At 42.5% G+C, this 17,106-nt stretch overlaps 1 protein-coding gene across 1 annotated transcript in view; it reads left to right on the top strand.

Moving 5' to 3' along the window:
• LOC145393722 (uncharacterized) overlaps positions 1 to 17,106 on the top strand; it is an 848,279-nt gene that overhangs the window by 447,828 nt on the left and 383,345 nt on the right. Inside the window, exon 47 of the mRNA XM_080267765.1 lies at positions 13,324 to 13,470. Within this exon, the coding sequence (XP_080123891.1) occupies positions 13,324 to 13,470 (147 nt within the window). The remainder of the gene's footprint in view (positions 1 to 13,323; positions 13,471 to 17,106) is intronic.

Genomic DNA, 17,106 nt, shown 5'->3' with positions numbered 1-17,106 from the left:
TTTACTGCTTGGTTTTTCAACTTCCATATTTTCCTACTAGGTGCATAGGTCCTCTTTTTCATCACCCGCTCCTTTGGCACCATGTCACACATCAGTAACTTCTGTTGCTGCACACACTCCTTGCTCCCTATAACTTTAACATCCCACACCAACCTCCTGTCAGCCCCCCTGACCAGGGAATAGTCTTTCTTTTTGCTGTTTCCCACAGACTCGTATGTAATCAATCTACTCTCTCGTTTTCTAACATGTATTGCACACAGTCATGTTCATTACTTCCCCAGACTCAAGTATCCCTTCCCCTTCCAAATTTCTTGTACCATATCCACATACCACATGTCCTCCTTGATATCCTTGAACTGCTACACCTACATGACCATTAAGTCCCTGCCAAAACTACAATTTCGTCAACCCACATACCACTTGCTTTATGTATTAAGTCATCCCAGAATCTATCCCGCTCAACCTCATCCAAGCCAGCCTGTGGAGCATTTGCCTGTAGAAATGAAAATGTTACCCCGCCAAACAAAATTTTCACTACTGTTCCTTTTACTCACCCTCATAACATTCATGACATATTCCACCCATTTCTCCTTAACCAACACACCCACACCACCATATCCATCTGCCCTTGCCTACCATAATATCTTGTATCAGCAATCCCTCCAGGCAATCATTCTGGCTGATCCTCCCCTATATCTAACCTTCAGCACACAGCTAACATTCACCCACCTCCTACTCATCACCCTGATCACCTCCCTTGCTCTACCCCTCAAACTTCCCACATTCCATGATGCCAAACTCATCCCTTTGGGTGATTTAGTTTCAGCAGGCATACTTTATTTTTTCTTTTTTGTCATATTCAGTAATAGAATAACGAGGAGGCAGACCACAGGCCCCGCCCACCTGCACAGTCTCAAGTCCAGGCATGGGATCTGGGACCCATAGCCCACCAGCTGTGGCCAGGGGCTGTGACAGTGGCCTTGGGGCACCCTGCCAGGACAGTTACAGGGACACCCTCCTAGCATGCCTTGGCATTGTAACTGCCCACTCCATTATACACCCACTGATAGGGCAGCCTCCTGGGGCACTACTCCCAGGTTTGGGCCCTTCTTTATTGGGCGGAAGTGGCAGCCTTGAAACTGCAGTGCCCTGTACCCTCTAGCACTGATCCAAGCCCCATCCCATCCTGACCCCCAAAACTATGTTGGCAGAACCTGTGTCACGTCTCCCCTCAATAGGTCTGCCACTAGATAGTGGGGACAAAGATTTTTTAGCTACATACCCTGGCTAGCATCAACTCCTGTGCTTTAGTGGGGTACATTGTGTGATATGTAAAGCACATGTAGAGTAGCGCATGAGATAGATAAAGTGTGCTGGTCAGCTCTCCATGTTAGTATCACATTTTAAAGGTCAGCAAAGGGGAATGGTTAGATATTCTGGTAGCTAGTGAAACAGGAGCTCCAGCTCTATCACCAACATTCCCATTCCCCTTTGGAGTACCACCCTGATCGGCTGGTACTACCGCCTACTCCCTGTATGGTACATGAGAAATAAACCCCAACATACCATTATGGGCCACATGTGGTTGAAGCGCCTGACTCACTTGACCACCAAGTGTCTTAAAATTGTATGATGGCAATGATGTTAAAGCGCTGCCTTAGTACACAGCACAAAAACCCATCTTTGATCATCTCTCATACATCGAGAACCATCCCATGAAGGGGAAGGTACTCAGGTGTGACAGGGGAGGGCTTATGGATGATTTCAGTAATACAAGTACACTAATGGTAGATACTGTGTAATATAACAGGAGGTGCTTAACAGAAGTGAAGGTCATTGTCTGATTGTTTTGTAAGGCCAGAAGCAAGTGGAGACTACCAAAAAAAATTAGATCTTTAACTTGCCCACCAAATGGGCACTGCTGTTCCTCCTCCTCTTGTGTACCGAGAATCAGTATTTGAGGACACAGAATTCTGTTTTAAGGAAACACTGAAGTTCAGGTATACAAAATTGCCTGTGGACTCTCAAGGGGATTGTTTTTATAAGGAATGGTACCCATTCATTATGGCTGGTGAGAGGATCAGCTAGGTAGAGCACTGCAAGCAATTAATGCCCTGCCTACTGATTTCTTCCTGTCTTCTCACCTCTTTCCTTCTCCCAGCCATTCCCCAGCCACTTATACTTGCATTACTTCCATCCTCTATGTTCAACAATTCCTTAAAGTGTTCTCTCCATCTGCTCACATTTTCTCCCTTCGCCACTAGTAAACTACCATTTTTATCTTTCACTCCCCTGCTAACTTCACTTCCACCCTGCCTTACTCTTTTCATGTCTTTCCAGAACATTTTCTTACAGTCTTTCCACTTTACACTCAGATTCCTTCCAAATTCCTCATCCACTCTTTTCTTACTCTCTCTTACTAATTTTTTCACCTCTTTCTTTCTTTCTACATATAACTCTCTCTTCCGCCTCTCAACTTCTTCCGCGCCCCTATTTCTCATCCATTCATTGTATGCTTTCTTCTTTTGTGCCACAGCCTGTCTCACTTCATTCCACCACGCTGTTCCTTGCACCCCCGTCCGTCTTCTCTTCATCCCACACACCACATCACATGCTGCACATATTTCTTCTGTGAATATCCTGCACACACCTTCCACGTCCCCCATCTGCTCCAATCCATATTTGCCCAATCGTTCCTCCACTTCTCTCTTATATTCTGCCTTTTTCTTATCCTCTTAACCTCTCCGCTCTCCTTGGAAATACTCCTTCTTCCCGTCCTTCCCTTCTTCTATTTCTCCATCTTATTTGGATCATGATTCTGGCCACCACCAAGTAGTGGTCAGAAAGTCCACTCCTCCAACCTCTGAGCTCTTGCATCCATTACACATTTTCGCATCCTTTCATCCACACACACATAATCAATCATTGTCTTCCTTTCATTCAGTTCACCACCCACCCTTCTGATCACTCGCCATGTATACCTGTGGATCATTTTGTGCCTGAAGAGGGTATTGGCTATCACCAACCCCCTCCCAGCACAAATGTCCACTAACGCACTGCCATTCTCATCTATCTCATCAGGCACACCCCACTCACCAACTGTTCCATCCAGCTTCACATTCCCTACTTTACCATTCATATCACCGATCAAAAACACTTTCTCATTCCTTCCAAACTTTTCCATGCACATTTCCACATTTGTCCAGAACTCTTCTCTCACTCTGCTTAGACGATCTTGCATTGGCGCATACACGCACACAATCGCCCACATTTGTATTCCAACTTTCAATCTTACCCACACAATCCTTGACCCAACTGATCCATACTCTCTTATGTTCTTCTTCCATCTTCTTCTCACAACTTTCCACACTCTTTCTTTTGCCCTCTCATTCTCACCTACTCCTGCACATATACCCCATCCATACTCCCATTCTCTAACACTCTCACCTACCCATTTAGTTTCAGTTACTCCACATACATCAACTTTCGCACCCTCAAGCACCTGGACAATCTCTTTCTCTTTCACCTCATCATTCGCACCTCTTACATTCCATGTTGCGGTTACCATGTTTTTTGGCCGGTCCTTGGTTGTCATCTTTTGGTCAGTCCTTGTCCGAGGCTTCTTGTTCGTCTTTTTAGTTAGTTGCTTTCCGGGGAGGGACACTATCCTTCTGCCAACCCTTTTAGTCGCCTTGTATGACAAGCAGGGATACTGGGGGAGTATTCTTGGAAAAAAAAACCCTACCCCCAGGGGGTAGTTGCATGACATGAGCAATAAACCCCAACCACCCCTTACCTGTAGATACTTTCTTGCCAGTAGTTGTTCCAACCCCCAGGGAACTCAGGTGTCAGCTATGACTGATGATGATGACAAAGCCTTGCAATATTTGAATACATACTGAAAGGAGTTAGCTAAGATTGTTCAGGATATTAATCATTATGCATGCCAAATGTTAGATTAGGGTGCTGCTGTAAAACTCAGGCTATGCAGCAGTGGGAGTTCCTAATGGTATCGTGTTAATGAGGATGAAATGAGTATTTGTAGGTTTACTTATGCTGCAGGGAATTGTAAATAAACTAAACATATTTATGTATTTTAAAAAAATAAGAGAAAAGGGAATTCTTTACCAAATGGGCACGGTAATTCCACTTATAACAAACTCACGGTCTCAAGCTAAGTAATTTTGGTGCATATGCAACACAGATAACAGTTGAATTGTGACTGAAAGAAGTGATTGGAAAAAGACAAAATATACAAATTTTGGGGTAGTTAAGGAAGCTGCCAGGTCGCCCGTGGCAATATTTACCAACGATTTCTATTAGTCACGTTGTATACCAACCATCGGTCTGACTGGACACATCAGTGTATCATGTGTCAGAACAATAGGAACTTAATGATTTAACCAAACCTAACCTAATCAAACCAAGCCTAATCGAATCAAGCCTCACATGCATTTGACAGCCAGCTTTCAGGTTCAAAGTTGTGTGTTATGAACATTAAATATGGCTGGCTACCGGCAGACATCAGTGGAATAGTTACACATTGTAAATCCACATTTATAGCTTTCAGAGGTAAGTTCGTGAAAATACCCTGTAGCTGTGGTAATCCAGGAATAATAACAAGTAACCTGTGAAAGACTCATTTTAATAGAAAATATGGAAAAGCCATGCCCGTATGGTAAAGAGTTGATAAAAAAAAAAAAAAAAAAAAAATTGGGGAAGGTAAAGTAATTGATGATGAATACAGAAATTGTATAATGGCATAATTATGATGACACTGATCATACTTTTGCTAAATAAAAGGTACAGCCTGACTATAGATAACCACTATACACTGGCACAATTGGCTGACACACTACAGAACAGTTGTATTCAGACCTGTGAACATCAAGAGGGAAAAAAAAAAAATGGGGAGATGGTGGCATTCGAGAAGGGGGAAAAGTAATTTTCTGTGTTGGAGAACAGGAAAAATGTTTCTTTGTTGTCTACAATGCACAGTGCAGGAATAGTGATAGTGCAAAAAAGAGAAGGGGTATATTAGAAAGCCAAACTGATAATGGACTATATAAATATTTTAATAAGTGTAGATAAAGTACAGTATATTCAGCAGTGGGTGAATTATCCTTTACCAAAAGAGTGGGAGGAGAAGAAGTACAGTATTATGAAAAAATATTCATGCACTTTGTGTTTATGGTACTGTAGAATTCATACATCTTGTACAGTATATGAAATCCAGAGGAAGAAATGAACCACTGCAACACAGAATCAGCATCATTGAAGGGATGTTGAAGAAGTACCAGGCCCCAGATTTCTCCCCAAGTGTAGGGAGTACCATTGAAAAAGTCCATTTCTATCTATCTATATATCTATTGCCAGATGCCATGATCCTGTAGGGGGTGGCCATTTGACTTTGAGTTATTTGTTTTACTGGGAGGGGCACTAATTCTCCACCAACCCACTTGTTGACACGTAGGGAGCACGTATGGTTTGGTTATATGGTTACCACCCAGCGTTGTAAATGGTTTCTTGGCTTACAGGAAACCATTTGGCTTGTCACTCAATGTAAAGTCACCTGTAAAGGAAAGAAAAGCAATAAGAAGTGACATGAAAGATGGGAGAAATAGGAAGAGAGGAGAGCAGGCACAGAAAAAGAATGATAAAAGCTAAGGAAGAAGTAGGCAGCACTACATCAAGTGAGTGGATGATGGTCGCCACCATTTCCACTTCATATTACAGGAAGACACATTCCACAAATCCCACTAGTTATAGAAAAGAAAACAGCTCCAGCAGGATATTCTATGTGCACTTGAAAATGGGACAATAACAGTCCAGTCAGGTAAGTGTTTTGTCCATTTAACCCCTTAACCGCGGGGATGTCAGGAGCGCGCCATGCCTGTCCTGCGGGGATAATCGTGCTCCGACTGACTTTTTAAAAATATTTACCAAAAATCAGTTATTAGTCCTAGAGTATTATAATTTTATATGCATATGGCACATATCTTCAGCTTTCTCCTGGGATGTTTGTTGAGCCATCATCAACTACAGTAGGACTTGTGGAGACTTCTGAAGTTGGGTAATGAAGTCTCCACTTTACACTTCCCTATACCCTGTAAAATGGTTACCACTGCCTGATATTATCACTACAAACACTATTCTATGAATTTCAATTAGTTTGGAATCCATTAAAAAAAAAAAAAAAATGTGAAAGCTTATGCCAGTGATGCCCCGCGGTTAAGGGGTTAAGGACAGTTTAAGACCATTCACATCCAGTTAGATTCATGTTTTGGTCCATTATGGTAAGTTCCGTTCTTGCACATCCTCTCTGACTCAGTCAGATTAACCCCTAAAAACTGATGTCTGACGGTCATCAGTTTTGGGTCCTGCTACGTAAAGCCCTAATACTGACGATTGTAGACAGGCTAAATACAATATACTATATATATTTATCATGCATGAAAAGAATTTGTTTTTTCCAGCTTGTTTTATGCCTGAGCACATAATTCATATTGATTTTTGTGATTTCTGTATGGTTATTTGGCAAAAATCTATCTATCTATCTATCTATCTATCTGTTGCCAGACGCCATAATCCCGTAAGGGGTGGCCATTTGACTTTGAGTTACCTGTATTTGTTTTACGGGGAGGGGCACTAACCCTCCACCAACCCACTTGTTGACATGTAGGGAGCACATATGGTTTGGTTATATGGTTACCAGCCAGTGTTGTAAATGGATTCTTGGTTTACAGGAAACCATTTGGCTTGTCACTCAATGTAAAGCCACCTGTAAAGGATAGAAAAGCAACAAGAAGTGATAGGAAAGATGGGAGAAATAGGAAGAGAGGAGAGCAGGCACAGAAAAAGAATGATAAAAGCTAAGGAAGAAGTAGGCAGCACTACATCAAGTGAGTGGATGATGGTCGCCACCATTTCCACTTCATATTACAGGAAGACACATTCCACAAATCCCACTAGTTATAGAAAAGAAAACAGCTCCAGCAGGATATTCTGTGTGCACTTGAAAATGGGACAATAACAGTCCAGTCAGGTAAGTGTTTTGTCCATTTAACCCCTTAACCGCAGGGATGTCAGGAGCGCGCCATGCCTGTCCTGCGGGGATAATCGTGCTCCGACTGACTTTTTAAAAATATTTACCAAAAATCAGTTATTAGTCCTAGAGTATTATAATTTTATATGCATATGGCACATATCTTCAGCTTTCTCCTGGGATGTTTGTTGAGCCATCATCAACTACGGTAGGACTTGTGGAGACTTCTGAAGTTGGGTAATGAAGTCTCCACTTTACACTTCCTTATACCCTGTAAAATGGTTACCACTGCCTGATATTATCACTACAAACACTATTCTATGAATTTCAATTAGTTTGGAATCCATAAAAAAAAAAAAAAAAAATGTGAAAGCTTATGCCAGTGATGCCCCGCGGTTAAGGGGTTAAGGACAGTTTAAGACCATTCACATCCAGTTAGATTCATGTTTTGGTCCATTATGGTAAGTTCCGTTCTTGCACATCCTCTCTGACTCAGTCAGATTAACCCCTAAAAACTGATGTCTGACGGTCATCAGTTTTGGGTCCTGCTACGTAAAGCCCTAATACTGACGATTGTAGACAGGCTAAATACAATATATATATATTTATCGTGCATGAAAAGAATTTGTTTTTTCCAGCTTGTTTTATGCCTGAGCACATAATTCATATTGATTTTTGTGATTTCTGTATGGTTATTTGGCAAAAATCTATCTATCTATCTATCTGTTGCCAGACGCCATAATCCCGTAAGGGGTGGCCATTTGACTTTGAGTTACCTGTATTTGTTTTACGGGGAGGGGCACTAACCCTCCACCAACCCACTTGTTGACATGTAGGGAGCACATATGGTTTGGTTATATGGTTACCAGCCAGTGTTGTAAATGGATTCTTGGTTTACAGGAAACCATTTGGCTTGTCACTCAATGTAAAGCCACCTGTAAAGGATAGAAAAGCAACAAGAAGTGATAGGAAAGATGGGAGAAATAGGAAGAGAGGAGGGCAGGCACTGAAAAAGAATGATAAAAGCTAAGGAAGAAGTAGGCAGCACTACATCAAGTAAGTGGATAATGTACAGTGTCATAAAATGCTACACGCTCGAATCCAAAAGTCCTCTACCCAGGGGTATCTCCTTAGCCCTTCGGGGATACCTGGCGGTTTTAAAAAAAAAAAAATCCTATTTTATTTCTTAGGCGAGGGGTGATTTTTTTTTTGGTAACATCTTTGACGGTTGATAGTGCGGTAACCATCAAACATATGAGAGCATAATATACATTTTCTGGTGTGTAAATTCAAGCTCATGAAATTTATAGAACCAAAATTTACCTTGGTGAAAATTGGAAAATCTAATCTGAAATTGCAGTCTTTAGGGGTTAAACAAAGTCCCTTCAGCACCAGTTAGGTCCATTCAGTTTTATGAAGGCAACTTCAGGTGTGGCCAGAACCAGTACATCCATTCAAGCTTAGTGAGGTTATTTTTAGTTAGGTTTAAAGTATTTTGTGTCCATCCAATTCAATTTTGGTTCATCAGTACACTTCACATCCAGTCTGGCTTAGTCAGATCAGTTCAGGTTCATTCAGGATCAGTTAGGCCCATTCTAGTTTATCATTTTACATCCACTCAGGCCCTTCACATTTCATCAGTTGCTACCATTTTTTCTCATAATTTTACTTGCAATAAATAGGAGTATTCAGAGGCACACCCAGGGGGGGGGCCCACCGGACCCAGGCCCCCCCCCTTAGCTCTCTGGATCCTTTTAAAAATTTATACTGTATATATTTATTTCGATAACAGCAAAACATGAAAAATTGGCAAGTACAAACAAAGACTCAGAGTGTGTATTGACGTTTCGCCTTGTGGCCACCTCAGGCTCAGAATACAATTGCTGAATATACAACACATTTCCTGTATATATAGCAAAAGGCAGTGGGGATGTGAGGGGTGAGGTATTGGCTAGGAGTGGTAAGGGGAATAGGTAGGGTAAGGAAGGTGAGGTCCAGGGGAAAGGGATTACAAATCATGGCACAAAGACGGAGAGAAACAAGGGACAGGTGAGGTGGGAAGTCCTTAGGGAGAGGGAAGGAATGTTGGGTAAGGAAATAGAGGTCACGTGGGGAAAGTGATTGGCAGTCCCAGCTCAGGTTATGATGATATTGATGGTATTAGTAGGCAGCTTTTTACCCTCCCGGAAGAGAGCTGAGAGCTCATATAGTCCGATCTATGGGCAAGGCTGTTACCTTCACACTAGCACACACCCATCCCCTTGCTCAAGTAGGACAGTACCCACCCGCTTTGTCAATGGAATTTTATGCAACCTGAGCGGGGCGCGAACCCCCGTCTGCCAGATGGCAGGCGACAGCGTTACCAGAGGGGGGGGTGGTGTGAGGAAGCTATCCTATTGACAATATATTTGGCCACAGGATCCGATAGGTGATAAGATCCGCTGTTCTGTTCAGTGGTATTGGAACATACTATAACAGCTTCCTCCAGACATTTGCGTCTTTTTAAGTCTACACACACACACACACACACACACACACACACACACACACACACACACACACACACACACACACACATACACACACCTGAGCTGGGATCGGCAATCCCTTTCCCACTGTGACCTCTATTTCCTTACCCAACATTCCTTCCCTCTCCCTAAGGACTTCCCACTTCACCTGTCCCTTGTTTCTCTCCGTCTTTGTGCCGTGATTAGAAATCTGGACAGAATAGGGTCGAGACTGAATGGCGTGTTCTTTGTTACTTTGTTAAAACGATAAATATAAACAAACAAGTTTGTTTAAATAACCGACGACCTACCAAATAATCTACCATTCTATCAATATATATATATATATATATATATATATGGGTAAAGTTGAAAGTTGGAATACAAATGTGGGCGATTGTGTGTGTGTATGCGCCAACGCAAGATCGTGCTAGAAGAGTGAGAGAAGAGTTCTGGACAAATGTAGAAGTGTGCATGGAAAAGTTTGGAAGGAATGAGAGAGTGTTTTTGATTGGTGATATGAATGGTAAAGTTGGGAATGTGAAGGTGGATGGAATAGTTGGTGAGTGGGGTGTGCCTGCTGAGATAGAGGAGAATGGGAGTGCGTTAGTGGGCATTTGTGCTGGGAGGGGGTTGGTGATAGCCAATACCCTCTTCAGGCATAAAATGATCCACAGGTATACATGGCGAGTGATGAGAAGGGTGGGTGGTGAACTGAATGAAAGGAAGGCAATGATTGATTATGTGTGTGTGGATGAAAGGATGCGAAGATGTGTAATGGATGCAAGAGTTTATAGAGGTTGGGGGAGTGGACTTTCTAACCACTACTTGGTGGTGGCCAGAATTAGAATTCAAGTAAGATGGAGGAATAGGAGAAGGGAAAGACGAGATGAAGGAGTAGTTGCAAGGAGAGTGGAAAGGTTACAAGAGGATGAGAAAAAGGCAGAGTATAAGAGAGAAGTGGAGGAACGATTGGGCAAATATGGATTGGAGCAGATGGGAGACGTGGAAAGTGTCTGTAGGATATTTACAGAAGAAATATGTGCAGCATTTGATGTGGTGTGTGGAAGAAAGAGAAGACGGAGGGGGGTGCAAGGAACAGCGTGGTGGACTGAAGAGGTGAAACAGGCTGTGACACAAAAGAAGAAAGCATACAATGAATGGATGAGAAATAGGGGTGTGGAAGAAGTTGAGAGGTGGAAGAGAGAGTTATATGTAGAAAGAGAGAGGTGAAAAGATTAATAAGAGAGAGTAAGAAGAGAGTGGATGAGGAATTTGGAAGGAATTTGAGTGTGAAGTGGAGGGACTGTAAGAAAATGTTCTGGAAAGAGGTGAAAAGAGTAAGACAGGGTGGAAGTGAAGTTAGCAGAGGAGTGAAAGATAAAAATGGTAGATTACTAGTGGAGAAGGGAGAAAAAGTGAGCAGATGGAGAGAACACTTTAAGGCTTTGTTGAACATAGAGGATGGAAGTAATGCAAGTATAAGTGGCTGGGGAATGACTGGGAGAAGGAGGGAGGTGAGAAGACATGAAGAAATCAGTAGGATAGAAGTTGTGGAAGCAATGAAGAAAGTTAAATCGGGGAAAGCCCCAGGAATCGATGGAGTATGTGGTGAAATGCTGAAGCATGGGGGAGAGATAGTAGTAGAATAGATGTGGAAGATGTGCAGATTGGCCTGGGAGGAAGGTAGAGTCCCGGAGGATTGGACGTCAGGTATAATTATTCCCTTGTACAAAGGAAAAGGGGAAAAAGAAGTGTGTGGTAATCATAGGGGCATTTGTGTTCTTAGTATAATAGGAAAAGTGTATGGTAGGATAACTTATTGACAGAGTTAGAGAAAGAACAGAGAAATTAGTTGGAGAAGAACAGGGAGGCTTTAGGAAGGGAAGAGGTTGTGTAGATCAGATATTCATTCTTAGATCTTTAGTGTAAAAGTTTCTAGAGAAGGGAAAGAAGTTGTATGCGGGTTTCATGGATTTGGAGAAAGCATATGACAGGGTGGATAGACAAGGATTGTGGAAAGTGTTAAGAATATATGGAGTAGATGGGAAGTTGTTGAATGCTGTGAAGAGTATGTACGATGGTGCGAAGACTGCAGTGCGTGTGGATGGTGAACTAAGTGAATTTTTCTCTTTGAAAGTTGGGTTGAAACAGGGATGTGTCATGTCTGAATGGTTGTTCAATCTGTACATGGATGGGGTAATAAAAGAGGTACTGTACAAGGTAGGGTAGTGGATGTTGGAGTGGCCCTGGTGAGAGAGGATAGTGTTTGGAAACTCCCTGTACTGTTGTTTGCAGATGATACTGTGTTGAGTGAAGACGAAGGGGAGCTGCAAGGCTTGGTGGATGAGTTTGGGAGAGTGTGTAAGAAACGGAATCTAAAGGTGAATGTAGGGAAGAGTAAAGTGATGGTCTTTGAGAGAGGTGAAGTCAGTGAATGTACAGCGAGGTTGGATGGTGAGGAATTGGAAAATGTGAGTACGTTTAAGTACTTGGGTAGTGTGATGAGTAAGGATGGAGGTTTGGAGGGTGAAGTGCTTGAAAGGGTACAGCAGGGTAGAAAGGTTGCTGGTTCTTTGAAAGCAGTGATAAGAAGTAAGGGCGTGAGCATGGGAGTGAAAAAGTTACTACATGACAGTACAGGTATTGTGATACCAACTCTAACGTACAGAAGTGAAGCTTGGACGTTGTTGGAAGGACACAAGTCAAGAGTGAGAGCAGTGGAAATGAGTTATTTAAGAGGAGCCTGTGGAGTCACATGGAGAGACAGGCTGACGAATGAGGATATAAAGGAGCGTTGTGGTGTGGATGTGATAGGAAGCGTTATGAGGAACACACTGAGGTGGTTTGGCCATGTGGAGAGGATGGAGGGTGAAAGACTGATGTAGAGAGTGTATGTGAGTGAGGTGGAGGAGGGAAGAGGGAGGGGGAGGCCGAGGATGAGATGGAGGGATGGGGTGGAGAGGTATTTGAGAGAGGGGGGGTGTGAGTTGGGAGCAGGGCAGTGAAATGGCGGGGGACAGGGCGACTTGGAGGCGATTTGTTTGTGGCCACCCCAAACGGGATTGAGGCATCTGGCAATATATATATATATATATATATATATATATATATGTCTATCTATTATATATATATATATATATATATATATATACAACTTAGAACTATAAAACTTATATGTAAACTTCAGGAAACTGGCGAATGGCCCCCCCCCCCCATAGAAAATTCCTGGGTGCGCCCCTGGGAGTATGATAATGCTACATTTCATGGTCACAGTAGCCTACATGCAGGATGTTAGTTGAATAAGTACCACAGTGGACAGAAGTACGGAATAATTTATACATATATCTTTTCAGTAAGTAGATTCATAATTTTCTAGTATTGATGATGAATGAACTCATGATTTTCTTCTTTTTTAATGTGCATTCCTCATTTGTAAAATATGCAAAAGTCAACATCACAGATATCAGACCTGCAGAAGCAGAAGGGTAGTTATGCTGCTGTATTTGGAATTATGCATCTTTTGCATTGTTGCATATGTATTTGGACCCGAGCTTACCTACCTGTAATGTATCCATATGTGTGTATATAGTCTTGTTGTATCGGTATAATAATGTGTTTGTTGGATTTGTAGTTATGTGATTAGTGATGTATTGATACAGGTGTACCTGCCTATAATGTATCCTTATGTGCATATATAGTGATTGTGTATTTGTTTAATAATGTGTTTGTTGGATTTATAGTTATATGGTTAGTGATGTGTTGATACAGGTGTTGCAGAAAGTGAAGGTGGTGAGAGATGGTACAGAGATGTTTAACAGCAATGGAGAAATCAAAGTCAGCGTACCATATGTGGAAGGAAATCTTACACTCACACACTCAGGGACCATTGCAAGCAGGCAAGCCTACATCATGGAGGTCAGTTTTGTAAATTTTTTGTCCGGAGGTATCATCATCATCATCATCATCATCATTGTCATCGTCATCGTCTTAAAAGTACCCTTACTCTCTTTTTCAAAGATATTCATATGGCACCAGCTTTGTGTCCATTCATGGCATATGTCTATACTGTACTTTCTCAGCAGTGCTGCATAGGACTTCTGTACCTATTCTTTTATTTGAAAGTTCTCTGCTTTTTAATTTCATTTGCCAAGTACCTGGCTTATGCCTGCACCTGTTTTGAATTTGGTAATTTCTACAGTCTGTGATGCCAAAAGTTGTGTCACCATTGCCCAAGTGTCACTCACAAAAGTGTTCACAAAAGCGTTGGTAGCTGCCCGCTCTTGCAGGATCTGCTTCACCTAGGTAAATTCTTTTGCCTTTGTCTTTCAACTTGTACCTTTCCTTCTTGCTGGAAGTTTGCTCTCATTCAGCCTGTCCCAAGGAAGGGTGACCATTCTCAACCCCCTAACTATTGCCCACTTGCTTTAACATCCTGTATCTCAAAAGTTTTCAAGTCTGTTCTTAACAAAAAAATTTTTAAAGCATCTTTCCAGTCACAACCTTCTTTCAGATTGTTGGTATGGGTTCCGTCAGGGATGCACCACTGGCAATCTACTCACCTTCTGTTCAGACTCCTTGTCATCCTCCTTTTGGGACTTTGGCGAAAGCTTTGCCATTGCATTTGACATCTCAAAGGCTTTCAATCAAGTCTGGCATAAATTTAATTTCCTAACTGCCCCCTTATGGTTTCTATCCTTCTTTCTGTGCCTTCATCTCTAGCTTTCTGGTCGTTCTGTAGATTCTGTTGTAGACGGCCACCATACTTCTCCTAGATCTGTCATTGGTGGTGTTCCTCAGGGCTCTGTTCTATCACCAACTCTCCTCCTTTTATTCATTAATAACCTTCTAAGTTGTACATCCTACCCTTTCCACTCATATGCTGATGATTCCAACCTTCATATTTCCATTCACTTCCTGCAGTGTCCATCTCAGCCGTTACTTCAACAAACAAGGGATGAGGCAATGTCACACCTAATGTCAGTGGCTCGTATCTCTGACTGGGGTAAAAGTAATCTTGTTGTTTTTAATGCATCAAAAACTCAGTTTTTACATCCATCAACCTGTTAAAATCATTCACAGGAGTACCCTCTGATGTTTAATAATATCCAGCTCAATCGTGCATCATCTTTAAACATACTGTACATAGGGTTTCATTCTCTCGGGATTTATCTTGGAAAGATCATATTACATCTCTTGTAAAATCTTCTTCTAAGAGATCAGGTGTGCTAAGCCAACTCTGTGCCTTCTTTACCCCGGCACAGTTATTGACTTAATACATGGGTTTAATTCACCCTTTTGTAGAGTACAACTCTCGTGTGGGGAGTCTCCCCACATACAGCTCTTCTCAGCAAGGTAAAGTTAAAGGCTTTTCATCTCATTAGCTTTCCTCCTCATACAGGCTTCCTTCAACCTCTGTCTCATTGCTGCACTGTTGCATCTTTATCTCTTTTCTATCGTTACTTCAGTGGTCACTTCTCTTCATCTGTCTACACCACACTACATGCGCGTAACATATCACACCTTCTGTTCACTGTCTTTAGTAATGGCCGCTGCAATGTTACTATCAAATGAGGTGGTACCTCGGATTGCCACCACTGGCAGGGTAGGGCTGGCGGTACAGGGTCCTCCTGGTCGCCATCAAGCGACTGTGCCGGCAGTGACTGTTGCTGTTTCCGGTAATGCTCGTCAGCGAAGAAGTGAAAGTGCGGCCTTATTCTTCACCAACATCTGCGGCCTTACCACAAATTTAAACTCAGTTCATTTTTTCCTTCAGTCCCTATCCCCTTTGGCCCTTTTCCTCACAGAACCACAAATCTCACCCTTTACCGATATATCTCCATTTTGTTTTCCGGTTTCCATCTCCTTACAAACTTCCGTAACAAGGGCGGCACCTGTCCTTATATCAAATCCCAGTATGCAGTTGACACTATTTTAAACTTCACTTCATCCAGTTTTGATTACTCATTATATAAACTAAATTGTCAAAATATTACCAAATATATTTGTGTGGTTTATTGCTCCCCCAATGCTTCTTCGGAACCCAGTGTATTTGATTCCATATCCACTCATTTGAGTAACCTTAACCTTGCCCTTAGCACTGAAATTACCATTTTGGGTGATTTTAACATACATAATGTTGAATGGTTATTGCATTCTGCCAGGACTGACTACGCTGGTCTAGAGTGTGAACTGTTTGCAGAATCGTTTAATCTCACCCAGCTGATAAAGCAACCAACCAGAATACCTGATAATCCTGACCATAATGCCCATCTCTTGGATTTATTCTTGACAAATAATCCAGATCAATACATGATAGAGGTACTATCACCACTTGGATCCTCTGACCACAATCTCATCAAAGCCTCATTAGTTAACCCTCCCACACCTTCCCGTTCTGAACCTGTCAGGATGACTCGATGGCACTTTGATAGGGCAAACTGGGATGGATTTAGAAATTATCTTGCTGACATTCCATGGCAGTCTTTCTTCTCTGGTGATCCCAATTCTAGCCAGTCCCCCCCTGGGGGTAGGGGGGTTTCAAGAATACTCCCCCAGTATCCCTGCTTGTCGTACGAGGCGACTAAAAGGGTTTGTGGTGGGTTAGTGCCCCACCCCGTAAAAAGAACTAACTAAAAAAGCAAATAAAGCGCCTCGGACCCGGACGGACCATACGTTGACGACTAAGGAACGGACAAAGGACATTCTGAGAGTAGGAACGTGGAATGTGAGAGGAATGAATGATGAAGTGAAAGAGAGAGAGATTGTCCAGGTGCTTGAGGATGCAAAAGTGGATATATGTGGATTGACTGAAACTAAATGGAAAGGTGAAAGGATGAGAGAATGGGAATACGGTGTAGGTATATGTGCGGGAGTCAGTGAGAATGAGAGGGCAAGAGAGGGAGTATGTCTGATGATAAGCAAGAAGTGGAAGGAGAATATAAGAGAGTATGGAACAGTGGGTGCAAGGATTGTATGGGTGAGGATGAAAGTAGGTATACAAGCATGGGCGATTGTATGTGTGTATGCTCCAACAGAGGATCGAGTGGCAAGAGTGAAAGATGAGTTTTGGGCGAGAGTAGAAGCATGTATGGACAAGTTTGAGAGGAGCGAGAGAGTGCTGTTGATTGGAGACATGAATGGCAAAGTCGGGAATGTACGAGTGGATGGAGTGGTTGGTCAGTGGGGTGTGCCAGCAGAAGTAGATGGGAATGGTAGTGCTTTGGTGGACATCTGTGCTGGTAAGGGGTTGGCAATAGCCAACACCTACTTTCGTCATAAGATGATCCACCGGTATACATGGAGAGTAATGAGGAGGATGGATGGTGAACTTGTTGAACGAAAGGCAATGATAGACTACGTGTGTGTGGATGAGCGAATGAGAAGACAAGTGTTGGATGCAAGGGTGTGGAGAGGGTGGGGGAATGGAGTCTCGGACCATCACTTAGTGATGGCCAAGGTAGAGCTGCAAAGAAAGTGGTTGAGGAGGCGAAGGGGAAGACAGGAGGAAGCAGCTCCTGTGAGAAGAGTGGAGAAATTGCAAGATAGTGAGAA

This window comes from Coenobita brevimanus, chromosome 25, assembly GCF_032717465.1.
Source record: "Coenobita brevimanus isolate Jiangsu-jjx chromosome 25, ASM3271746v2, whole genome shotgun sequence".
In the NCBI taxonomy this organism is placed as follows: Eukaryota; Metazoa; Arthropoda; class Malacostraca; order Decapoda; family Coenobitidae; genus Coenobita; species Coenobita brevimanus.
This window is presented reverse-complemented; position numbering and strand designations above follow the sequence as displayed.